Below are 24,518 nucleotides of genomic sequence, written 5' to 3' on the forward strand. Positions count from 1 at the left end.
TAAGAAGAGAAAGATGGCAAGAAGGGAATGAGTAAGATAGCAAAATAGAGCAGAGGGAGAATTCTCCATGTACCTCAGAGGGAACCTCATGTTGTCTGCTTGTCCTCGTCAGTGGGCCACGGGACCACAACGCTGCCACCTCTTGCTGTCCAGCACTCTCCCTTGGCAACGATGTTTCCAGCCCGGAGTAGCGGACCAAAGCAATGGTTTATCGGGAGATTGTTCTGGATGATGTCTTTTCGACTGGAACATAGGGAAGCGAAGAGCGACAACCCAGTTTACCTAATCAACTGCACCGCTCCCACTGAAGCTCTTCATGGTGACGCCGGGGTGACTTGGTAACAGTTCGTCTCGGAAGGTATGCTGCAAGCTTTCCAAGTGGGCTTAGCTTCGAGCACTCGACAACGGTCCTGTGCGCGGAGAGCCCGTTGAGCGCCCTTTGGGGAAGGGCATAAAAAGAGGAAGGATTAATGCAATGCGCGGAGTTTCTTCCTCCCACCTCCAAAGAGCGGAGAGAAGTTCAAGGTGCCGAGCTTCAAAACTGGAGCTTGAACCCAAGTCCGGACCGATGTCTTGCTACGTCTTAGGCATGACTCGGTGCTTCTGTTACGGGAAAGTAGCACTCCGCTCCGGCAACTATCAGAGATTGCCTGAAAACCCGCAATCCCTGAATCGGACACAAGAAGTGCTTCCACAGATAGAAAAACCTGTTAGCTCCAGCCCAGCGGAGCATGGGGTGTGTGACGGTCACCAAACATCTGCTTCGCTTTTCGGAGCTTCTGTCGCTACGCTGCTCGTCTACACCATCCCCAAAGCTACACTGTATTTGCGCAGCTTTTGTTAACAGACGCAGGTTTCCCTAATGGTCTGTTAATCTGGGAAAACAAAACTACCACGGGTTGGTACAAATACTTCTGACAAGACACCGGCGCATCGGCTGGCTCGCTTGCAGGCCTGCGTGGAAGCCGAGCTTCTAAGGAACGGGTCATGCCGAGGCCCCATGGAAATGAGCCGTCGGTGGATTCATGGATGCCCGCGGTCCACGGTGAACGGCAGAGCTCTGTCACGAAGATATTGGCGCGTGCCGAGCGGACTGGTGAGCGGACATGACGGTCAACGAAGACGTTCCGAGGGCCCCGGAAAAAAAGTAAGTGACCCAGGCCGTTTCCGGATGCTATCAGGTGTACAGATATCTTGTCGTAGTCAGCTCTCCACTTCAGAAATTCTACAATTTAAACGAGACGTCGATTCTTGGAGTCGTGCTCGAGTCTGTCTCCGGAGACGGGCTCCGATTGTCTCGCATGCACATGCATTGAACGGATGTTGGGCATGGAGTCCTGTCGTCCTCGTGAAACCAGGTGAGAAAAAGGAGGAGGGATACACGACGTACTGAGTCTAGGAGACTGTGTAACAGACTGTGTGAGCGGTAACCAACCCGGAGAACCTGTACCATTGGTTTGAACGGGTTGAGCTTTCCCAGTGAAACGTTTCCCTGAGGCTCCTCGGTGCCGTATCCCTTCCCAAGGCAACTTGCTATGCGGCGGTTGGCGTAAGAGGTCTCAAAACGGTTATCTTACGTACCTCCTTTCTTACGTTTCTAGACGTCACAAAGCTTTTCGAAGATCTCTTGCACATCTTGGATTCTCGTCTGGTTCTGGGCAGACACTGTTTACGGACTTCACATGCGTAGGACATTTGTCTGCTGCGCCTGGGTTTGGAGTTGCCGTCAGGCAACTGTATACCCACTCGGTGAGGCAAGAGCTTCTTTCATTCTACGCCCAGAGACGGCTCGGCCCTTCTGGTTTGCTGATGGCCGCACTGCCTCAGGGTGGCCCCTCCTCTAGAGGTTCTCACAGCCTTCTATGTCATATCTCTACAACGCTGTGGAGACGTGACTCTCCAGCTATTTATTGTGTGAACCGGACAAACCTCACAGTCACTAGGAAGTTGAGTGTCCTCTGACTCAGTCTCTCCGGGAACATTTGAAAAGGTGCCTTCCTTTCGTCTGCGGCATCATGTACGCCGGAAGCGCGGAGTTCGAGGAGTTCCTCTGTGAGCACCTAGAGAAGATCAAAGTTGACACGGATGTTTTCAAAGGTAGGGTGGAGCCAGCAAACATGGGTGTCAATTCATGGCACACAGCAATTCGCAGTTTACTGGCTCTTCCTGTGACTTCTCTCATCTGACGTGTGCCCTTCTCCAGCGCTAGTAGAGTGCCCGCGCATCCGCTGTGTCCACATTAGACACGGGCTGAAATGTGCTTACGAGAATCTTCAGAGCTATGTATTCCCGCACTTAGCCGTAGTTCTCTGGCCCTGAGGCGAAGGGCCTCTGCTGGAGTTGTTGAGTGTGTGTCTGATCTTAACCCGGGCATACTGAGGGAGCTGTTCGAAACTTGTCAGTGTCTATTGCAGCGTAATCAGCCGGAAACTTTAGTATCTTCAGAGGTGTCATAGAGATGCATTCTCGTATGTGTGCGGCAGAATACGTGCTGGGAATTCTACAAGATGAAAGTATGTCCTCTTCCGAGAAAGTTGAGGCTGTGACGGACAGCTTGCAGATTGCCGTCGAAGATGAGAGCCTTGCGAGTCTGGTCCCAGATCTTGCATCGCAGTTTGTAGAGAAGTGGGTGAAAGAAGTTGAGGAAGTTCAGAAGCAAATAAAGCTACAGGAGCAAGAAGCTGCTTTGAAGGACGCTGTCAAAGCATCAACACCAGGGAGCTCCACAACCACGGCTGCCAGCTCGAGGGCGTCTGCTTGGGATGCAGCTCAGGACACCGCTGTTAAGCAGGTCTGTACCCATGTCCGCGCACTATGCCCTTTCACCCTGCTGTCACGGGTTTACTCGGTTCTCCGAGTACGGACAAAGCCTATGAGGCTACTGGGTTTCTGCATCACTGTGTGATTTGAAGTAGCAGTCCAGAGGAAGTTCGCAAGGAGGAGTCATAGAGGGACAGCACGGCTAACGAAAGGCGTGCCGTGCTGACATTCCGGATGGTCCTCCCGTGGTTCACTGCCGTCAGTAGATTCCCTTTTTGGGCCGTTTTAGAAGCCTTTGAGGCCGAGTCGGTTTTGTTGCTCGACCTCCAGCAGTTGTCTACCTTCGTATCTACGTGTGTGCGAATCGCAAGGCCGAACGTCACATCTAAATTCGAGGAGGCGGGTTCGGATGTACGTCCGGCCTACGTGTGTATCTGTATCGCCGCCAGGTGTCACGCATTCATACCAGCACCCGTGCATGTACCCTTACGCGGTTCAGGGTTCTAAGCTTTTCGTTGGCATCATTACAGCCGGCATTTCTTACTCGCTTTCCGGGGTTATAGATAACGCTGTGGATGAAGTGTAGAATAAGCACCTGCGGCTGCCCTCACACAAACTTCTGGCTATTTTCCGAACATGCCGACTATGTCCAATGTTTTTCTGCGCTGAACAAACTGCCGGACATAGAAAGGCTTTCTGCAGGACTGCCGTAGGTGTGGCTTCGCTGTGTCCGGTGGATCACGACGACCTGCTGTGTGACCGTTTCGACAGACGTCCTGGTCACTTTCCTGAGTCTGTTTGCGGTGTTTGGCCTTTGCGTGTTTGCAGCGCCTTCTTGACCAGTTCGCATGGCAAGTAGACGAAGTTGTGGATTTTGATGAAAATGGAGCTGATATGATTCGCAATTCATCGAAAAAGGAGACACAGAGCGGTCCCATCGCCGATGACATGTTCCGAAATGACAACCGAGCCCGAGTATGTTTATGAGACACCCGCGCTGCCGATGCACGCAGTAAAAATCTCTCTTGTATGGCTCGCGTTGACGTGTACATCCTTGTATATGTACATAGCATAGCTATGTACATATACATACATAGAGAGAGATTACACATCGCAGCACGTACATGAGTTATGTGTATATGAGGATACATGTATGAAAGTGGTATGAATGCGTATGTATAGATATATATGGAGATACGTGATAGGAGTGGGCGTTGCTGAAGAGTAGGGAAGGAGTTTGGCTCTATGGTTGGTAAGTGGCTTCGCCGGTGAGTTGGTGAGAAGCCTGCGCACAGAGTCCGTCATGGGGAGGAATCTCCGCCAGCGTCACTGAGTGTGTCGAAGGACACGGGTGGATTAGCTACGAGGCCTGTATTCGGAGGGCGGCAGCACGACTGGAACAGGAAGCGTAAAGTGCTCACTTCGAAGCACACATGCTTTCAAAACGGAGCGCTTTACCAAAGCTCGTTCATTCTTGTCTCTTTGCCGCCAGCAGCCCTGGTCTGAGTCATGTCTAAAGCTGTGCTTCTACCAGGGGTCCTACACTCTTCTGTTTTACCTCCGATTGTTTTTCCCAACGCCAAGAGGCGCAGTGGTGAAGAGGCTGCGGATCGCTTCGTACTAAGCAAAGGAAGAGTGAGCCTGGTCGGTGTACTAGTGATACTCAGAAAGCGCAGCTGTTGCGGCACCCCGCCGCTCCTTCTAGTGTGCTTTATCTTCTGTTCAGGTTGCGGCAGCGCACCAGATGGATCGCTTGCGGGCGAAGGCTCAGCATGAAGAGTGAGCGAGGGTACTAAGATCTGGTTGATGCATGCAGCACGTCCGGGCTGATGTCTCAGAGTACCGCTTCTTGCCGACCGGGCAATACCTTTGTACTAGCAAAGCCGCGAGATCACACACACTCGCCCAAGGAAGGAGACGCCCAAGCCTGAGGCTGTCTGTCTAGAAGCAGTTCTGCACTTTAATCTAGATATGTGTATGACGATTTGCTCACAGTCGGGTATACAATGCCTGCAGAGGTAAACAGATGGCTGGCAGCCGTAATATTGTGCCTGCTTTGTGGATCGATGTGTTGGTGCTGCATTAGAAGGTTTAATACCAATATTTCATCAAATATTTGGCTATGAAACGGAGACAGTCGATCTCTGCAGGAAGCCCTTGCAAGGCCTGTTCTCGCCTGGGGGCGTGTTGGCATCTTCGGACAGGTGTGGAGTCGCCCTTCTCAGTTCGGCGTCGTTATGCCGTAGCGTCCAGATGACCCGCTGGTTAATCTTATTCCCTGCTCAGCTGCCCGGGAGCATCTCATACCGACAGTCTGAGAGTACGGCGGCACGCGCGGCTGCCGCCGGCAGCGGCATGTGTCTGCTTGTCAGCCGTCTTCAGTAACGCTTGAGAGTTTACACAGAGAAAGTTTTCGTGAGCACTCATCGGAAAGGGAGTGAAGGCGGAGCTCTGGCGTTGAACGTGCCCTCTCCGTAGTGCATACCTATCGTCCACCGTGTAATGAGATGCCAAACTGTTGTGTTCAGCGAAATGCGCCGGCGAGCAGAGCAGAAGAAGCAGGAAGCACTCAAAAAGGAGAAGGAGAAGCAGAGAGTTGCCAAGAAGGAAAGGCGAGCCGGGCGGTGACAGGCTGTTCGAGTCACATGCACAATTGGATGCTCCAGGCATGTGTGTGCACTCATACGCTTTCTTTCGTATGAATTGCACACGTTTCCATGGCATGGAGGCAGTCCTGCTCGTAAAGATCTGAGACAAAGTTGTCGCGTAGCCTGGGGGGGGCTTCAGTGACCTGTTACGCAATTGTTTCTCTATGGGAGGACGGGGGCACGCGTACAACGCGTGCTTCTTGTCTTCTGCTTGACGCCTTGTCACAATATTTCTTCGTCATGACCTAGTGGCAGTGGAATGTAACCAAGGGTTACCGAAGTAGGCGTGCGGCGTTGCAGTCTCTATGGACAGGGGCAGGCTTGTTTGATCAAGTTACTGTTGTCTCTGGTCTTGCCCCGGACCGCCGGATCTCATGAAGCATGGTGCTCTGTAGTCGTCATTGTCAGAAAAAGTCCAACGTTCCTGTTGAGTTCAATTCCTTATGGTCGTACCTCCCCATTCGGGTTGGATAGCCCGGACGTAGCTACTCGACATGGAGCAGGATCTGGTACCGGGGAGTATCCGCGTATCGCGTCTGCGATACTCGCTGGGCAAGTGAGTGCAGTAGGACAATGCAAGCTTAGGCTTTCCGCTCCGATCGTCGCACTTCATCCTTTTCCGGGTTTCTGTCAGGCCAGAGGGGGAGCGCTTTTATGAGGTAGGCAAGCAGAGCGGGGAGATGTGGTAGTGGCTGGCACTCAGTGTACACCTGGAATCTCTCTAGTAGCAGGGTACGTGCTTCGAACCTCCTTCCTATGGGGGAGTCACCTCGTGGACATGGTACCTCCTGCAGAAGCCCGAGAGATACGTGTTTGTTTTTTCTCTCTAAAAGACGGACGGCAGCACCCTCGCATATGGCTTTCCCGCAGTACTGTCCCAACTGTTTACGGACAGAAAATCCTTTATCCCGTACAGACCTGTACAGATACTCACTCGAACATAGGTTTTACCAGGGCATAAGGGAAGCACGAAAGTTCCCGGTTACCCATTTGCGGGGAACAAGTTGCACACGAGGAAACGGTGACAACATGCGAAGCCAAGGAGCGCCACACAGAGACCACATGTTTGTACTTAACGTAGGCTACAGCGCTTGAAGGAATGCGTATCACCACAGCCGCCAAGCAGTCTCGGCGTCGCGTATATTGTTATTTTTCTAGGAAGTGCAGGGGAGTAAGCGATGTCTTTCTACCGCTCCCGTAGTCCTCGGAGCTCTCTTTTCCGGGAATGAAACACGTAGCCCTCGGCTCTTCATCCGCATTGTCGTTCGTTCCTTGTCATAATCTCCAGCACGAGCGTTCTGAGAGTCTCGGGTTTCCCTACAGATCCTGGAGACAAAGGGGCTTGCCTTTGCGCCTTCAAAATCTGACCCACAACGAAATCGACCGTGTTCCGAGCACCCTTCCTGAAGGTATCGAAAAAAACTGCCTCCTCGCTTACTTAGAAGATCACTTGGCTGGAGGCTGTGAGAGTGTCAAGCCTCTTGTGCTGAGACGCCGACAGAGCACTCTGGCGGTCTGTTTGTGGCTCCTTAGGCTTCAGGCTTCGCGTCAATGTTTCCATGGTAGTTTGCGCCGAGTGGCAGATATTCGGGCGTGCCACGTGAGCTTCGCAACCGGCGATCAAACGCGAATATGGGTGCGGGCCCTTTCATCTCTTCTGCGCTGTTTCTGCTAACATCGGGGCTCGTAGATACCACCCCTTCCCTCTCAACAAGAGTATAGAGAAGGGCTCATGCCGTGCTATCTGGTATGACCTGTCCTGGCCGTCGGCCACCACGTGAAAGTCCGCGGCAAAGACAGCGGTGGCATCGAACATACCCGGCACAAAGTGAGTCCTCTGGGTGCTGTGGACTGATAGGAATTAAATATTTTCGCTCACAACTTCCAGTGTCATGTGTGAACTAGGACCCCCGCACGAGGGGACGAGAGAAGTAAGGAGTTCCCTTGCGAGACTACAGTAACGAAGCTGCAGTCCCAGTAGAGAGGGACTACTCTCTAGGGCGCTGTCACAATGCCCGGTGGAAGGATTTTTGTCTCGGGCCACCCAGTACACCAGCCACGGCTCCACTGAAAGTGATGGTCTGTTCTTAGCTTGCAGATGACACCTATACTAACTAACCCGGGTACCCGGACAACCACTTGTGGGCGATCGTACCGCATTCCGAGACTTGTGTGTTGTCGGCGAATTCTGTCAGCTACTTTATTGTGACACCGTGAACACTACGATGACTATGCACCTTCACACGCGAAGAGGGTTGCTGTCCTACCAGATACAATCTCGAGAACTCAAACCTCCTCTGCTCACAGGAGTTGAACCTCCAGCGTGTTTTCTGTTATCTGGCAAGCAAGCTGCACCAACGCGATAGAAAATGCGTACTCACTCACCTAAACCTTTCAAGAATTTCCGGGTGCAGGGCCAGTACCTTCTCCACCTGTTCATCAATACTCTGTGCAGTTGTCTGGCAAACCGGCAGTACGAGGAAACATGGGGCACACAATTCCGTGCTCTGGAACAGGCTGTAAGCATGCCAGTGATGCCGGCGCTGGCTCAACGACGCCCGTGTTGCGTGCGGCAAGTACTGGCGGCAGCTCTGGAACTGTCGAGCTCTCTTTCGGAAACTACGGAGATACGCTACTGCAGTAGGAAAGGAAGACCAAACCGAGGGGAATGTGCTATAAAAAAAACGTCAACCGGGAGCCCCATAACCAGCTGGGCAAAGAACAAAGCTAGCTTTCAGTCGCCCCCGCTACGAGCTTCTATGCGCCTACGTGTCGGAACAACAATCAAGTTACGGGCACACAATCGGGCCCCGCGAATACAGGAACGCAATCTTCTGCGTTACAGCCAGGTATTCATTTAACGTCCGGATGGCGTCTCTCCCTTGCTCGTGACTTCCCAGCGCGAACGCGGATTCGATCACCAGACGTAGTAGACTCCAATGTCCGCTGCAGTCTTGGAGTATTTTCCTACACTGGAGACACTAATGCAGAGTGAAGCGAGACGCCGGCTGGCTATGGAATCATCCGTATATACTTGGTGATTGCAACACCACCATACTTACAGCTGGGGCCCCGCACTGCAAGGTCTTTGGAGCTTTCTCGAATGATGCTTCTCTCACGCTTTTCACGAGCTCCGTGACACTGCTATCCCACGTCGCAAGTAGGGTAGGCAGAAGTTCTTTGGCTTCCTTGAAATCACACGGATAACGCATGCCAGAAGATGCCCACGATGTCCGACACCCAGGGGAACACTAGAAGAACTCAATTCCGTCTTTCCACGAACAGCAACAGGCACGAGGCTATGGTGCAGTCACGGTGGACACGCTGGTCTCCATGCAGATTTGTGCCGCGTATTCAGCGAGGCAAAGACCGTCGGCGAGGTTTGTTTCGCACACAGATGCAAAACTGGCTGAGAGAACGCTACCGGGATCTCCGCCGTGGTTGAAGCTGATAAACCCCCATAGGCGTATACGCAGAGAGTGTGACTGTGGTTGCGATAGCTGTTTTGGCGATCTCCCCTATATAGTAGCAACCAGCAAAGACTTTCTCGCGGCTATCCGAAGCTCCTACACGGACACTAAGGCATCGAAGTTTCCCTACCAGCTACCAGCATGCGGGTCTGGCAACTCACCTGCCGCATCAGCTGCCCCTCGTCAATCAACCGGATCATTTCTGCCAGTTTGTTCGGCCTGAGATTAAGAGACACAAGATAGCCGATCGACTGTCCTCCCTTCCACCATCTTCTCCAGGACTGGGACTGAGGCGGCCCGACGCCAAGGAAAGTGAAAACCTCTCGTGCTCAGACTCAGCTAGGCAGCGAAGTGAGTACAACTCTGCTGTGAGCCTGAGTCCTGTCATACACTTAGAAGCGAACGCAGTTTCGTGGCTGGTTCCCGGAAGTTTGTAACTTTGCGACGAGAGAACATGGCGGCAGATTGTCTCTCTCTCAGATCTGAATAGTCATTTTCGCCTCTCAAAGCTGCCGCCGCGGCGTTTGAACCACCGGTCGTTTCTTAGTGATCGGCAACAGAGACCTTACGTGAGTTTGAGACTCCTGAGCGGTACCGCTCGCCCAACATCAGTCGCCTCTGCTTCGCTGAATCCCCTGGAGGAACCTGGAGTACGCGCGGAGGGATTTAAAGGTGAAAAGGGAGAACCTCGATTTTCTTCTCGGCTGCAATCTGCGTCTGCTTCTTGGCGGACTGTCATTCTGTTGTTGTTTCTCCAACCTGCAATTTCGTTCAAAAGCCACTGCGCCGCAGCTGAAGGTGGCGCGCCCGCTGCAATAGCTTCTTCAAAGTATGCAGAGATCTGTAAGATAGAAAGAAAGAAGTGCCCGCAAACTTCGCTTACGTGTAACCGGTTTTGATCAACCGGGAAATCTTCTAGTTCGCTTCTCCAGAAGAGCATCTAATACCATAGAGAATTGTCAAGCTTCTTCGCAGTATCTCTCCCTGTCTGTTTACGTTTAGATCTTACAATTATTTCATACTCAGACAATGTGAGGTATACGTCGTTCAAGGTGTACGCACGTAAGCACCGATACGTACAGTAGGCGAACAGATTTGATGCTGCGGCCAGGTACCGCGCTTTCCTCTTTCTCACGTGTCTGGTCCTTCCGCTGAGGCTTTGCGGGGTCGAAGCCCGTTATTTCTCATTGAGACAACTGCAAACTGAAACAGAAGTTTCTCTCCTACCTCAGCGTCTCCGACTATGGCATTGGCAACCTTTGGATTCAAGCTGAGCTCCTTCACATACCGCAGACGTTTAGCGGATGGCGTCTCCGGCAAGCTGTACCTGCGGGAAAAAAACAGCAGACACGGAGATAACAGGGGAGCGGTCTTCGTCGCACATACGGTTTCAGCAGAATAAGCACGGCCCGCCGCGGGAGGAGTGCCGCATCTGGGCTCCGCGGCCCGCCACAGAGAAATAGCACTGTCATTAGTATGCAAAAGAAGAAGGTGTAAGATGCAGTACGCAACTCCTAGGCTGGAGAATGATTCAAGATGAACAGAGCATTGTGGGTGGGCCACGGGGTTATCCGGGAAATCGCGCAGCTCTTGCACCTTGACAGGGTGTTCCTGCTTCTGTGTCTGCATGGAATCACCTTCGTTTTGTTCTAGATAGGTACCCGAGAGTGTCTGTCCGTCCCTCCTTATTGCCCGTGGATAACCAGCACCCAATCTGCAGTGCTCACCTGATTCTCTGTACGGTTTCCCCTGATATGGCAATGGGAGGTAGAAGGTTTTCTCGGACCGGAAAGTATTCCTCTGAGGGAAATTTTGTCCGCATTGCCACTGTACACTACGACACGCAAAACCAGAGAACAACGACTGTTCTGCCCTTGCCCACAAGGCTGCTAAGCGGCGCCTGAGCGCCCTTCGAAAGATGAAAGCTGCTGGCTGAGCTTAGTAAAATAGTGGCCAAGCATCTAACTGTACATAGTTGGTTCCTGCCATTGACCGGGCTCCTTCCTGCAGATGACTGCCCCTTTCCGAGAGGCACTGGGTTGTTGGGCGAGGCAAGGACCTTGGACTGGGGGACCGCAGTACTCGCAGCAACCCACAAGCCGGTCTTCATCCGTAGGAGGAGCCATAGCTACCAGCGCCTAGAGGAAGTTACGTAACTTGCGCGTCAACTATAAAAATGACCGCAACACAAAAGCCTAAGAAGCGCGGCCACGCGACTCGGAGAGCGACACTGACGCAGCCTAACTCCACCTGAGCATTTTAGGCCTCGAAACTCCTTATGTCTCCCTCCCCGCTATGGCGTCCCAAACGAAACAAATATACCATTTGTCTCTACGGACTAGAGTACTCGAATTCTTCTGCAGTGATACAACAAGCTCTCTGGTAATCCGGACCGATCAGTGTTACGTGAACACCATGGATTCATGCAGACAACTGCCGCTTCAACTGTAGACACGATGTACAGTCCCCCGTTACGATGAAACGCGACAACACCAACGTAGCCTCACAGGACACGCACGGTTCACTCCATGCCATAAAAATCGCAGAGGCAGTTACCACCCTCTTTCGTCTGCACGGTTTTGCCTCAGGGACGGAAGAAGCGCCACATAACACAGAGAAGCCACCAGAACCGTTGTTGTGGGCCCCAAGTCGAGCCACTGGAGGGGATAGACTTCCATGAACAGATCTTATACTGTCGTCCGGGGCCCTCACCTGAGTCGTATCATTCCACATTCTAGTCTCCGCCCTAAGGTAGTCATCCGGTGGTTGCTTTCCTCCGGGTGCACCAAGGCTACTCCAGAACCTCTTTTCGCTCCGATATCCCAACTCCTTTCCCGCACTGTTTTCTCGGGCACGCAGTAGGAGCTTGCTCTGGCGGCCGATCTCGAACTGGACGGCCCTACGGATAGCTTTTACCGAACCCACATTTTTGACTTCTGTCTGTGGAACCCGGACAGGGAGAACACTCTCACCAAAAGTTCCTGGTGAAAATCTGCACGTGCACTCCGTTGCCAGCGTCTCCTCGGCCCTCTGAGCCGTTCGGACATTCGGCGACAGTACAGGCAAGGATGGACATCAAGTGCAGCAGAAGAAAACAATCACGCACCATACCTCACAAAGAACTCTACCCGACTACGACCGGCCGTCGACGGTTGGCCCCAACCCTTCATCCATGTCTACATTCCGTTGTAGGCACGTTACCGAGAGGCGTCGGATGACGTCACGCCGCGTACTGAGAAACCATATGACGTATTAGAGGACTAAAGTACATAACAAATAGTGGCATGGGGTCCCGTAGATATATAAATGCCATTTGTTGTGTTGCTTCTTGGATCGGCGCACCGCCAGCGAGTCTCCAAACCGCCTACTGCCTGAAGTCCCTACTAGCAGGCGCACGAGTGCATGAGCCGCCCGTACAAGGTGACTGGCGTGGCGGGCGGCGGGCATCTGTGCTGATGCAGTTTCACAATCGCTGGCAATAGAAAGTTGCATGCGCCGTAGTTTGCAATACTCCGTCAGCACGATGGTTCCAAGCCGCTTCAGCGCCTAAATTTTTTGCTGTGGAAAACCTCAATCGCTTTTTGTGCTAGGATGCGACTGAAAAACATTTGCAAAAGCAGCTCGGAATCCCGTCTTAGAAAATGCAAACGGTTGCGTGCTTTGTCCGTATCCGCAGTGGCATAGCCAAAATGTTCCAAGAAGAAACTATCACTCACAAAACTGTCAGATCAGGCAGCGCTGTAAGCATCACTCCGTGTTCCGTTGTCTCTAGGCAAGTAGCATCTCCCTGAGCTCGCGTACCCTAGGAAAATCAGATCCGGTCTGCGTGTCTCTAAGAGAGACGTTCAGGTCGCAGCGTGTCGCGCCGTCGGCCATGACGCAAGTAGAAACGCCTGTCACAAGGAATGCACAGGACGTTGGTAGTACAGACCTGTGTGACGAAGCAGAAAAGCGTTCCTGCCGAATGCTGAAGCTGTGTTGAGTAGCAACGGAAATACACAGCACCGGTGAAGACTCCAATCAAATCTTGACTCATCTCAACAGTGATTAAAGACAAGTGACATCGCCTCCTCAAAAATCGCGCGAACCCAGCTGGGCACCACGGGCAAGGCTTTCCCGCGTTTTGGCATGTTGAGAAAATGCAGTCGCGCGTGCGCTGATCAGGACAAGCTCCCTCAGCTATACCATCAACCCAGTCGCGCAGCACACACAATCGCAACATGGCATTGATATCTACGGGGAAAAAGCTCTCGTACCCTTGGCTTCAAAGGAAACGCCACGCTGCAACGCGGAACCCACAAGCTCACCAGCACTCCGGAAAAGCAAGCTGAGCTCTCGGACAAACTCAACGGCTTCGGCAGCGGACCGCAAGTCCGGCTGAGAAACAGACACGCACAGACTGGAGCCTTTAGCGTGAATATACGCTGCTCAGTATCTCTGTGTAGGGTACTTCGAGTACACTGTAAACTGCTCGTCAACGGTGACTCTCCGGCGGGCTACGCCCCCGGCGGCCTCTGATGCAAAACTGGAGACTTTGTACCGGCGAGGCGAGGAGAGCCGAGGCTACGTAGAGAATAGCCTCGTACATGCCTAGACTACAGAGTAGCTTAACGAAGAGAAGACAGGCTCTGATAAAACACATACGATAACGTTTCACTGGCCCCTGGCCAAAGCCAAGGAAACTGCCGTGTACGCGCTCGAAATGGGCAGGAAAGCCGATAGTGCGACCAGATTACACTAGCAGGTGGGCTCGAATACCGGCTTAGCGAGTAGGCCCCGTGCCTGATGTAAAAAGAAGACAGACCTTCTGACTATCTGGTATACCACCGCCTAGTGCTACTTCCGAGATCGAGAGAGGGACGTTCGCTTTCAGGCCCCTGAAGGCTGTGGCGAGCCTGTAAGCACCAAGGGCTGAGAAAAGAGATGCAGACCGCCTGCTTCGGTACGCAAGTAATGTGATCTGTACGGGGCCTGTATTCAAGGAAGACACTGTCATCGTACCTCAGTCACGATCTCCACCAGAGGCATCCCAGCCCGGTTCATGTCCAGCAGCAGATCGCCTTCTTCAGGAGGACTACGCCGTAGAACGGACGCTTCACGCTGACTCGGCACAGAGCTCTCATCCTTTTCAGCTTTTTCAAGGGGTTCGCCCGAGCTTTTGAGGGAGCAGGCCTGCATCCCAACACACAAAGCAGCCGTGGCTTTTCCCTCCAACAAAATCGCAGCGACGTTGAAACACCGCAGCAGCTCACAGAGCACTTTGAGCGAGCTCACTCAGTAATGGCACACTGTCTCCCGTCGTCCCGCCGGGCGGAAAGGAACCGATGTGTGCGTGGATCGCAGACACCAAGATAACTGATACGCGAGAACCACAATCTCGGTGCAGTGCACCCCGTGGTTTGGTATGAAGCGTAGGCCGAGTCACAAAAATAATCTACACAAAAATATTCCTAGCAGCACGGAAAACAGCAGCTCCGCCCCGGGGTCGCTCTTGGAACTCCGACATGCATCGGACAACACGGCCTCAGGGGTACGGCGCGACCCGTCGACCGTTGACGGCACGGGTTTTCGTTGATGTTTCGTGGGCTCACAAGCGAGGGGTGACTACAGTGCACCTACACCCAGAGAGGGTTGCGTGTATAGACAGGAATCATCGTGTCTGCCCGCACCTGACGCATTCGCACTGTCTTCGCAGTATCTTCTTCCAAGTGTACCCCTCGTATACGAATGGTGCGTCCAGAACTGGGAAGACTCAGCCGACCTCGTTGTCCAATCGGGCTGATGATGGGACAAAAAAGACCGCAGCAAGCTTCCATTCTTGTGAAAGGCTCATTACACGGGAATCAACGGAGAGTAGACTTGGGAAGTACGGCGCAACGAAACAGCAGATTTCTGTGGAGAGACGAACGGAGAGGGCAAGATGGATATGCCTGCTTGCGAGGGAGACGTCCTGCACATTCCGCCAGGCGCGCTTCTTGAGGCATGAGAGTTTGTGCACTGAGAGCGCTTGGATAAATAGCATGAGACACGTGTGAAGTAACAGCTGACTTGCCTCGATTGTAACAACGCCGGTAGCCGTATACTTCTACAGGGCATGAGACGAACTATAAAGATAGTGCCAAGGTACTGTTCCTGACGAGAGAGGTCCGACGCAAGAAGAGCAACGGAACAAAAAAAAGCGTCTGTTGGATGGATTGGCCGCTTTGCCATGACCGAGGAGAGAAGTCGAAACACCTTGAAAACAGAAGGCTAACATGGCTGGCCCATGCCAGTAGGGATAGGTACGAGCTAGGCACAAGGAAGAAGCACCTGCCACGAGCAGTATCGGGAACTTAGTACCTAACATTCTGTCGCTACGGCATGAACGGCCAGGTTAGTCAGCCCAGGTCAGCTTGGGATATAGAAAGACATTCGGTTCCACCTACTGGGTGCCAGGGGCCTACTCACGCGCGTATCTGGCTGATCTGGTAGTTCTTTCCTAGGTCTGGGTAAATGTAGCACTTCCGGTCAAACTCGAGGACACCCGCTGAAAGCAGAGAGAAAGACTGGGAAGCCTTGGAGAGTGTGTGCAGATAGACACACAAGTAGCATCGGACTGACTCTCCAGATCCGGACCGTTTGTGCAAGGGTAGATACTTTCAGCGTGTGCCGCCGTTCCTCGCATCACGTCTGTCAGGTCAACATGCTGACGGCAGAAAGAGACAAAAACGTAGGGAGTCAAAGCGCAGTGTCTGCTGGATGCTGAGTGACTGAACTTTAGATCACATAGGCGCTCCGAGTGTAGCGCCAAGGTTCTCTCGTGTCGGCGTCTTGAAGAGGCTTTGCAAGTTGCCTCTTTCTCAGGTTTGGATAAGCATGCAATGGCAGCGGCTCCACAGGCACCTCTCTTACACAGTCCGATGTACACTCTGCTCTGCAAGGTCCTGTTGACTTGCTCGACTGGCACTGAAGAAACATCCGCGTCCTTGATCCTTCGTGCCTTCTACAGAATCGCTCAACTCCCCCATGACATACAACTCTCTCAGGCTTTCTGGTGAAGGTGCCGGCGCTCTCGACTCACGAATATCTTCGCACTGCAGAAGCATCGCGGCTTTCAGCGCTGTTTCAACGGCCTCTCTACTTGGACTTGGGAGGCTCCCTGGTTCCCCGAGACATGTGGGGCAGATGAAGATATTAGGTCGTAGAATACACTTGGGCGAGAGAGGAAAAGGAAGCCAGTGTGTTAACCCTTGAGAAGTAGACCGCTGCACACATTGATCCGTTGCTTCCAAAACTTCGTGTCTCTCTCTTTGCCCGTCTGTATGTCTTCGGTCATCATCAGTCGATGCATTACACGCCCGGGCTTCAGATCTTCCCGTGTGTGTGCCTGATCTGACCGCTTCGCCAGTTACGCGCCCCTTCACACTTCCGCCAGCCACCTGTTCTCCACGGCTCTGTCCAAGGTCCCCCTGATGTCCGGCATGCGCCCCCATGTTTCTGTCCTGATCAGCCAGCTTATTTGCAGCCTGCGTGCTGCCAGGGTTTGCGTCGGCGCGCGAAAGACAACCCTGAACCAGGCGGTCAATGCGCGAAGACGTATGTCGCGGAGCGATGCGACGGGCGGCACACGTGAACATGAGCTGCGAGGGGCAGGCGCAGAAGAGTTTTGACGCCGTCAGAAGCTGTACGTGCGCTTCTACGCCGATAACCGTCTCGACATCTCTGAAGTAAAGGTAGGCGCGCACCAAGGCATTTACGCCCAAGGAATATCATTCTCAGAAAAGTAAGTTCTCGTGGTTTCCACAGCTACATAGCTCTCTCTACACATATACATGCCTTCTTACACAGCTATCCCTACAAACAAAGATGTGCGGATACAAGAAGCGCATTTGCAGAGTACACACAACTTCTGTTCAGTCGCGGATGAACGGAAACCTGCTGTAGGTTGTCAAGCATAGACATGCGGCGCAGCATGAAAGAAGAACAAAAGCGCGCAGTGCGCTGGGACGAAGGGCGAAGAACAGGATGTGCCGTAAACGCGTGGAACCAAACATAGTAAGGCCTTCATGGTCTGTTTTTTCTCTCATTCAGCTCTTCCTTCGACCATACTACCATGGACCTACGCCCTTCTGCGCGCTCCGTCGAACCACAGAGTACTTAGATCAAGGTAAAGAAGAAGTGCATCGTTGTAATTGGCCACAGACCGAACTGAGGTATGCAGTCGTAAAAACAGTGGCTCCACCGTTACCCAGAAGTCCATGACTGAGGTAGCATACATTCCCGACATGTTTAACTATATACATATAGATGCGGATACAGCATATTTGCTTTGAAGTCCATTCTTACATTTTACATTGATGATGCCTTTCATTCCCCTCCTTCCCTTCACTTGTTTGATCAGTGTCACAAGCACCTTTCTTCCTGGTCGTTTCTCTGGAAAGCGTCGGAACTGATGCAAACACTTCTACACTCTTCTTGTGCCCCATTGTATGCAACAGAGAAAACCTCGGAGTTTGTCGATACGAGGAACGTTCATCTCCTTTTCCACAGTAGCTACGGTATGGGCCCGTTGTGTGCAGCAAGTACGCAAATAAAGCTTTCCAGGGTTTAGCCAGATTATCTCTGGAGGTCGACGCATTGGATCTTCTGAAAGGGAAATGATGGAGAGAAACGCTCACACGAGACTCTTCCTTGCACGAGTGATGGTGATGCACGAATCGATCACCTGTGAAGTCGGCAATCGACCTTGTCCTGTGTGTTACCATTCCGGGGTTACTTTTCCGCCCTGCTGGCGTATACAAAGGTCGGGGGCCATGCCAATGAGAAAAGCACAGGCAACCACGAGAAGGCGCCAAAGATGAAGAGGCTTCTGGAGACCAACACATCAGGAGATCGCGGATGGAGTCACCTGAGAAAAAGAGGCCCGTCAATCGCAACGAAGGGGAAGAGGAACGAGAAGGAGGAGAACCGAACGTCAAAGTCGCGGAGGTGTCGGAAAGAGGGTGAGATGCTGAGAGTCCCCATGAGCGTGGAGGGAGGAGAGATGAGAGTAAACGACTCGATGAGGATGAAAGTGTTAGTGGACTGTAAAGCACAGGAGATGGAGAACCTGGAGAGAACGCATATCGAGAAGGACTAGGAGATGGAGTCGAAAGACTTCTGCTCTCCCACGCTGTCACCAAGGCACACGTAGCGGGGGATGCTAGAACCGAGCAGAAAAAGAGGGAGATGAACAGCTTCCCCGGAGACGGGGGCATATCCATAGTGGTGGCACAGCCAAGGCATAACACTTCTTTCTCAAGAACATGGCTGAAACTAAGGCAGGATCCCGGTGAGAATAGCAACGAAGGCAGGGAGGAAGGCTTCGGCACGCCCCTAGCTTGTCCGGTCTGAAGCCCCCTGGAAGAAACAGGACATTGCCAACGGACAAAGCAAGTTGCCTGGTCGGACTCAGCTCGATAAGAAGTTGTCGCCGCGGGTGTGAGAGGAAGGAGCCGGCTACGGAAGCGTGAGAGCTGAGTAGCGGGTTACCTTCTTGTGACAAGATTTTTGCCCGCTGCAGCGCGTCGCCAGCCGTGCAGACGAGCAGGACGCGCACTTGGACTCACGCAGTCCACGGTCTCACACACAGTGCTGCTCGCACACAGAAACGCGCTCACGCACACAGATGCAAATGCGTCATACCACATGCACTAAGAACCCTTAGGAGACCTCTATCGAAACTAGCGTCCCCTTTCGAGCGTCCGTAGACCTCGAATGCGACCGCCATTCTGCTCCGTCGATGCACAGGCTGCATGCCCTGGGAAAATCGATCGATTGAGATTTGTAGTGCTTGAAGACACCTTACTCTGCAGGAAGTGAAGGCTTCTCGCTGCGAGTTACTCAACTGAATCTGCGAGGGTCTCAGAGCCGTACAGGAATCTTCACTCCTTGATGCAGCTTCGTATCAATTTCCAGACAGACGCGATTAGCTTGCTTGTCCTCTGTGCATGCGAGCGACACCGGAAGAAACTTAAAAGTCTTCGGCCGTCCCGACAAGTTTCCCTGCTTTCTCTAGTTTCGTCAATTACTTGTTCGGCTTCTGTGTCTTGTTCTGCCTCTGACTTGCTATTCGCGTTCTTCGGTGTCGTGCCGGGACCAGGTCAGCTCCTCTTTCCCTCTCAGGTGGCCTGCCTGCATGTGCTCCATTGCTTCTTTTTTCTTCTTCCCGACGCTCGCTCCTGCCGCGTGGACGTCCGAGTTGTCTGTTTGTTGTTGTCAGGCTTCTGCGTAGTTGCTCTGACGTTCTCTGCTTCTTTGTGTAGCCCGCTATTATTTACTTTCGTTTCCCGGTACCTGTCACAGAGGCTTTCATTCTGCGCTGTCTAGTCTGCTCTGACCTCGTGAAACACGCTTGGCCTGCCACTGTTTCGCCGTCTTGCTCTTTAATCTATTTGCATGGAGTCCAGCCACCAGCCAACGACTCCGTGATTGAAGGCGGCGCTCATTCGCTGTTGGAGAGATCGTCACTTCCTCATTCCGGTCTGTACTCGGATTCAAGTCCTTCCCTCTGTTCCTTTGCTTTGTACAGTGCTTCTGTCAATCAGCTAAAACCTCTTGCATTTCTCTTCCCGAAATGAAGAGACGTGGTGGTCCGCATTTTCGGGGAGGGGGAGGCAGCGGTCGGGGGCATGGCAGTTTGGCAGGCGCCTCTTTCTCAGAAAAGGTCAGCTTCTATCAATACTGCCTCCAGTTTGCTCGTGTGTTGCGGTTTCACGCGCGCTCCTACCATATGAGTGGATGGATTTTACACCGAGGCGTATGTAAGTTTCTTTGCTTGGGTGACTTGTCTGGTTGTGCATGCCGCAGAGACGACGGTTGAATGTCGATGGGACCCAGAGGTGTCGCGGAGTCTTTCTTTCAACAAACTCGAATGACAAACAGGCAATTCGCGAGTTCATGAATCTCATGCAACAGGTGTGGCGCAGTAGGTGTTCTGCGCGCAGGCGCGGGCAGCGAAGAAAAGAACCCGAGGAAAGACGGGAGGATTTGTCTCTCAAGAGAGCTTTTGGGAAACTGCAATGTCTTCTTTTTGTAAATGGCCCCTTTCTTTCTTGGACATCACGAGCGCTGTCTTCACTGAGGGCTACCAGCAATGAAAGTCGTCTGATTACACCCTCAAGTCTTCTGTGGGCTTTCCCTGCCATCCTACCCTCCCCCCCCCTCATTCGGACTCTGCCGCTGTTGGGCGCCTCCGTGTTACGGTATATATTCCATGATTCGCTTCTTATCGCGTTCCGAGCCGACTGGAGTAACGTGTGTCTTTTCGTTTTCTTTCGTGTTTGGTCCGGTACACATACACGGTCGCATCAGTCGGCCATGCCGCCGCTTAGTATCAGGGAGCTGGACTGTATGCACGCGTGGAAAGTAGAGGGGAACCTGTTCTCTTCGCTTCGCTCCAAGCACCTACGCCAGATGATCGTCTCTGTAGTAGTGGGGATGCGAGATGGGAAATTTTTTTAGAAAGATCATCAGTTACTCACACACCCATATCTCTGATAGGAATCTGGCAATTGCGACGATAGATTGTAGAGACCGTCCACGACAGTCGCTTTGTAATCGACTCCAGGAAAGGGTGTATTGTTATTGCTTCTTGCCCATTTAAAGAAGAACCTGTCACGTTAGGCAGACGTCTGCGTGGACGCACCGACCTCGAGAGAGTTTGATTTTGTTCTCTCACGCTGCGTCTGTATCTGAATTTTGTCGTGCAGTGTCTATCGAACGATGGGCATTCCAGTGGCACAGAAGAGGGGTAAGGCCAAACAGGTCGACACGGATGAGCTGTGGTGTCAGCTTACGGATGGACGACCCGAGCATTGCCTGATGCGATGCCCTTCGCCTTCCGTGCAGCATCTTCTCGTTGTCCCAGTTGACGGGAATCATATAGGTTCTCGGAGTACGGAACAAGTGGGCGCGTACGTACATAGTCTTGCGAGAGACTTACTCTGTTGCACTTATTGTGCAACAACAGTATACCTTAAGAGTCTGCGAAGGAGCAACAGGAATGCGCTACCGGCCGTATATCGCTACTGGAGTTATCTGTCACGGCAGAACGGCATGCATGGTGTTGATCGCTCAGTTTCTTATCTCTTTCTGTTAACAGATTACGTATGCTGAGCAGACAAATGTGCTTCACTTTACAGGCTTTCTCGTAGGTTACTCGATCTACCGGCACTGCATCTGGTTGAACACGCTTGAGCTTAGGTTGTCTTTCTGATTTCTCTCGTAGGCACGAGCAGGGAGAAGGACGAAGAAGCGCAGCAGACGAGGTGACAGACGGTCTCACTTCAGAACTGCAGGAGCTTCGTCACCAGCGAAGTCGTTTCATTCCGATGAAAGATCTTATCAAGGTAAGTTCGAGTGGTGTTTCACCTTTCCTGTAAAATGGGCTGATAGACAGCGAAGATAATTTTTGATTTTTTTAGTGACATGGACTTGATTCGTATTTCCTTACCAACTTTACTGATCATACTTTGTATGCGGGGGGCTACAGCACCTCATACAAAGAATGCTCATCTGTGGACTACCTTGTTCTTCGTAAGTATTGTCACTCCTTGAACAATCCAGGACCTCAAGCAAGGTAGCGGACGGATAACCATGTTCTGTAAGACGTGCCGGGCTCGCGTGCATGCAGGGACACACGATCTTTGTACACACGATGGAGTAGTGCATTTCTATTCAAAGGTCTGTCAACAGGTCGAAGCCGTTGGCGCAGCGAAGTCTGGAAAAGGCCCAAAGTATCGCGCCTCGGTAGACGGCCGGGTGCTGTCAGTTTCACCGATCTGTTCGCATACGGGGATTCTAAACTCTGTGGATGCGTCAGAGTCAGAAGGGTCCCAGGAGAAAGACATGGCGGTGTGTAACTGCTTGTTCTGGTGTGTCCTGCCTGTACGTTTTTTCTGCGTAGGGCGTCACATATATCCAGTTCACTAAGGAAGGAGACGTTCCTTCTGTTCTGATACACGGCCTGATGAAGTATGCCGCGACGCATCGTGAAACTATTTCTTGCCGGTAAGATCGCGGTTCTATCTAGCCACTGAGTGCGTCATTCAGCTGCCGGTCCACTGCGGCGTGTACAGTTTCTGCTTTTCAGCGTAGTTCCAGGATCTTTTTTCCTCCCAGCAAGTCTCACTATTACATTCTTTTGACTGAACTTCTCTAGTGTTTGATCCCTTGGTAGTGTCTGTCGGGAGTTACACTGGTGGCCGGTGCTTGTGGAGTGCATTTGAGGACGTGGTGGGGTGTCTCCTTGTGGTGGTAAAATCACAAGTGGTTGTGTATCCTCCGGCTGTGAACTGAAGACACATGAGAATGTCAGATGCTTCGAGAAACGAGGGGCGGACACACGCGGGCTCGTCTTCTTCTATGACCGGTTGCCAAACTCAAGTGTGCAACCTAGCAGACCAAGAGTACTTTTTCTTTTCCCGGATTTCTCCGTGTCGGAGGTCATACACATACGACGAGGTTTCTGCGAAGGGGCTGATCAGGTTTTTCGCGGGTCGGGGCTGCTGTCTTACGCTGAAGGTCCTCCATCAATTTGTTGCTTTTTCTTCTGTGTAACTTTCTGGAGCCATGTGTCTCGCCTTGTCCCGGTCGATGTCACCACGGAGCCCAACCTAGAATCCTTCCGGCGTGCGATTCGGGAGTTGGTTGCCAAGACGATGCCTCATTCACGGGCTGCTGAGCGAGTCAGCGGAGCTGGCAAAGGGGAGAAGTCTGGAGAGACTCCCGCAGAGCAAGTGGAGGCGCCTCCTTGCACGAATGCTAAGGAGACACCAGAAAATGTGAATATTGTCCAAGAAGGGGAGAAGCACGAGAGCGGTAAAACTGAGGAGGAGAAGAAGGGAGAAAAACCACAAACGAATGGGCAGGGGAAGCAGGAGACAGTTTCCCGGTGGGTGTCCACGTGGTCCTGTCAGTATACGAGCAGGAGCTTTGATACAGTGAAGAAACAGCAGATTCTTGATCTTCTTACGGACGAAGTAGGGCCCTCGTACAAGGTCAATCTGAAGGAGTCCGAATTCTCTATCATCGTTGAGTGTAACCCGGTGAGACAGAAACAACCACTAAGGTTGGCGCTGCGCTAGTCGGTGGTTTTGCATGTCTTGCCACTTTCTTTCTCACCAAGTTTCTGGGGTGTGTGTGTTGTCCATGCATTCACACTGTTTCTACGTAAATGGTTGAAACCCTCGGACCCACGCATCCCGTACGAAGGGCATAGTGGTACATCGGTCGAGGTCAGTAGCTCAGTATCTGTCCATGCGTTTGAAATTGTGCGGCAAACGCGGATTGCGGTAGTCCCAAGACTGTCATTCTCTTGTTTGATCCGATACCGTGGAGTAGAGTGTTACCTCATTGTAGCGTACACGACTCCCATGTTGCCTGTAAAAAGGGACTGGGGCTTTGCTTGCTTGGCTGGCGTGTCCATATCAGTGCGGTGGCTTCATATGGCATCCCCGGCATCGACGGACTTGCCTAGTGTGCCTTGCTGTACCCTGTGTGATGTCAGATTTTCTTCGGTGCCTGTATAGCGCGGGACTACGGCATTTATGCCAGGTATAATCTTCACCGCTGTTGTCATCCTGATGAGGACGCCGCACAGAGTGGAGGAAACGTTACCAGACCGCAGGCCGAAAAATCTCCCGATAAAGACGCTGAGGGGTTGAGCTCTTCAGGCGACGCAGGCCAGTCCGTGGTGGACGGGAGACCGCCTTCGAATAGTGTAACCTGTGAAAACGTGAAGGCAGCCGACAAATCAGGGAAGACACCTACACAAGACGAAGTGGGTCGAAACAAAAGCGGAGACGGAGATGCGGGCAAACAGGGTAACGGGGTTTCTCAGGATGGATGACGAAAGTAGAGAAGGGCATCTAGGCTAGGATGCGCACCGAGAGAGACAGAGGAAATATCCAGGACTGGTCAAAAGCCAGTGCTTTGCATCTGCTGCTGCAGAAAAGTGATTCCATTTTTCTCCGAGTTCCATGTATTCTGTCGCTCTCTTATTTCTTATATACGTCACCTGCAAGGTGGATTGAGTAGACCCCACTTAAGAAAACTGTCTCTGGCGCAGAGCTCACTCATAACCTTTTTGACCGGTAGTGGGCTCCCGCTTGTGCTTCTAGGCTTCATTGTGCGGAAGCATAACACACGGAGTTCGCATACAGTTTGGCACGTCGGCAGTTGTGCCTCTACCAGTACTGGTGAAGTGAAGGGTTGCCGTTCAGTTTTGAGACTGGAGCACGGAAAGAGGGAAATACCCGCGTCTAGTGAAAACACTCGGGGATGTAGCAACAGCGAAATCCGGGTGACGGGGCTGCTCGAATTCCGTGACCTTGCTACTTTGCTCCTTGAGACCACGGAGTGCACCCTCTTCTTTCTGTGTTGAACTGGCTAACTGGGCATGGGGCACCGGAGCTCGGGACACGAGTGATAGGCCAGGAAGGTGATTATGTAGACAATAACTGATACACATGCCGCACAAGCGCTTGAGGTATGTGTTTGTCACCAGCCAAGCCCCGCAATGTGATGAGGAAAAGGCCGAACTCAGTGGGTCCGGCATAGTGATGGCCAGCTAGGCTGCCTAGCGCGTGGGCAGTCCCCGGCAGCCAGGGCGCGTTCGGAA

The 24,518-nt window shown here is 52.4% G+C and overlaps 3 protein-coding genes across 3 annotated transcripts; 2 read left to right on the plus strand and 1 right to left on the minus strand.

Moving 5' to 3' along the window:
• The first annotated feature begins 1,364 nt into the window (after positions 1 to 1,364).
• Positions 1,365 to 7,105, plus strand: CSUI_003246 (uncharacterized protein). Its single transcript, XM_068063444.1, has 6 exons — positions 1,365 to 2,097; positions 2,484 to 2,791; positions 3,589 to 3,735; positions 4,487 to 4,539; positions 5,289 to 6,067; positions 6,732 to 7,105. Exons 1-5 carry the CDS (start codon positions 2,016 to 2,018, stop codon positions 5,386 to 5,388), a joined length of 690 nt encoding a protein of 229 aa, XP_067924581.1. The 5' UTR covers positions 1,365 to 2,015; the 3' UTR covers positions 5,389 to 6,067; positions 6,732 to 7,105.
• Positions 6,297 to 18,757, minus strand: CSUI_003247 (uncharacterized protein). The gene is made up of 15 exons (XM_068063445.1): positions 17,204 to 18,757; positions 15,893 to 16,579; positions 15,326 to 15,404; positions 14,548 to 14,656; positions 13,880 to 14,050; positions 13,186 to 13,255; positions 12,680 to 12,771; positions 11,591 to 11,908; positions 10,606 to 10,712; positions 10,106 to 10,205; positions 9,448 to 9,719; positions 9,040 to 9,097; positions 8,471 to 8,596; positions 7,794 to 7,867; positions 6,297 to 6,811 (listed from the first exon to the last, which is right to left on the minus strand). Exons 1-3 carry the CDS (start codon positions 18,118 to 18,120, stop codon positions 15,386 to 15,388), a joined length of 1,623 nt encoding a protein of 540 aa, XP_067924582.1. The 5' UTR covers positions 18,121 to 18,757; the 3' UTR covers positions 6,297 to 6,811; positions 7,794 to 7,867; positions 8,471 to 8,596; positions 9,040 to 9,097; positions 9,448 to 9,719; positions 10,106 to 10,205; positions 10,606 to 10,712; positions 11,591 to 11,908; positions 12,680 to 12,771; positions 13,186 to 13,255; positions 13,880 to 14,050; positions 14,548 to 14,656; positions 15,326 to 15,385.
• Positions 18,563 to 23,887, plus strand: CSUI_003248 (uncharacterized protein). Its single transcript, XM_068063446.1, has 7 exons — positions 18,563 to 19,562; positions 19,706 to 19,813; positions 20,608 to 20,648; positions 21,126 to 21,246; positions 21,804 to 21,907; positions 22,467 to 22,944; positions 23,406 to 23,887. The coding sequence occupies exons 1-7, from the start codon at positions 19,473 to 19,475 to the stop codon at positions 23,745 to 23,747; spliced, it is 1,284 nt and encodes a 427-aa protein (XP_067924583.1). The 5' UTR covers positions 18,563 to 19,472; the 3' UTR covers positions 23,748 to 23,887.
• The last annotated feature ends 631 nt before the right edge of the window (positions 23,888 to 24,518 follow it).

This window comes from Cystoisospora suis (assembly GCF_002600585.1).
Source record: "Cystoisospora suis strain Wien I chromosome Unknown contig_1421, whole genome shotgun sequence".
Classification (NCBI taxonomy): domain Eukaryota; phylum Apicomplexa; class Conoidasida; order Eucoccidiorida; family Sarcocystidae; genus Cystoisospora; species Cystoisospora suis.

Coding starts and splice junctions, on each gene's coding strand:
- CSUI_003248 (XM_068063446.1), top strand. CDS start 19,473: ATGAAGAGACGTGGTGGTCCGCATTTTCGGGGAGGGGGAGGCAGCGGT. Junction 20,649..21,125: donor TCCAGTGGCACAGAAGAGGG/GTAAGGCCAAAC, acceptor TTTCTCTCGTAG/GCACGAGCAGGGAGAAGGAC. Junction 21,247..21,803: donor CGATGAAAGATCTTATCAAG/GTAAGTTCGAGT, acceptor TTTTCTGCGTAG/GGCGTCACATATATCCAGTT.
- CSUI_003246 (XM_068063444.1), top strand. CDS start 2,016: ATGTACGCCGGAAGCGCGGAGTTCGAGGAGTTCCTCTGTGAGCACCTA. Junction 2,098..2,483: donor TGACACGGATGTTTTCAAAG/GTAGGGTGGAGC, acceptor TGTGTGCGGCAG/AATACGTGCTGGGAATTCTA. Junction 4,540..5,288: donor GCGAAGGCTCAGCATGAAGA/GTGAGCGAGGGT, acceptor TGTTGTGTTCAG/CGAAATGCGCCGGCGAGCAG.
- CSUI_003247 (XM_068063445.1), bottom strand. CDS start 18,120: ATGGATATGCCCCCGTCTCCGGGGAAGCTGTTCATCTCCCTCTTTTTC. Junction 16,580..17,203: donor AGGCATCATCAATGTAAAAT/GTAAGAATGGAC, acceptor CCTTTACTTCAG/AGATGTCGAGACGGTTATCG.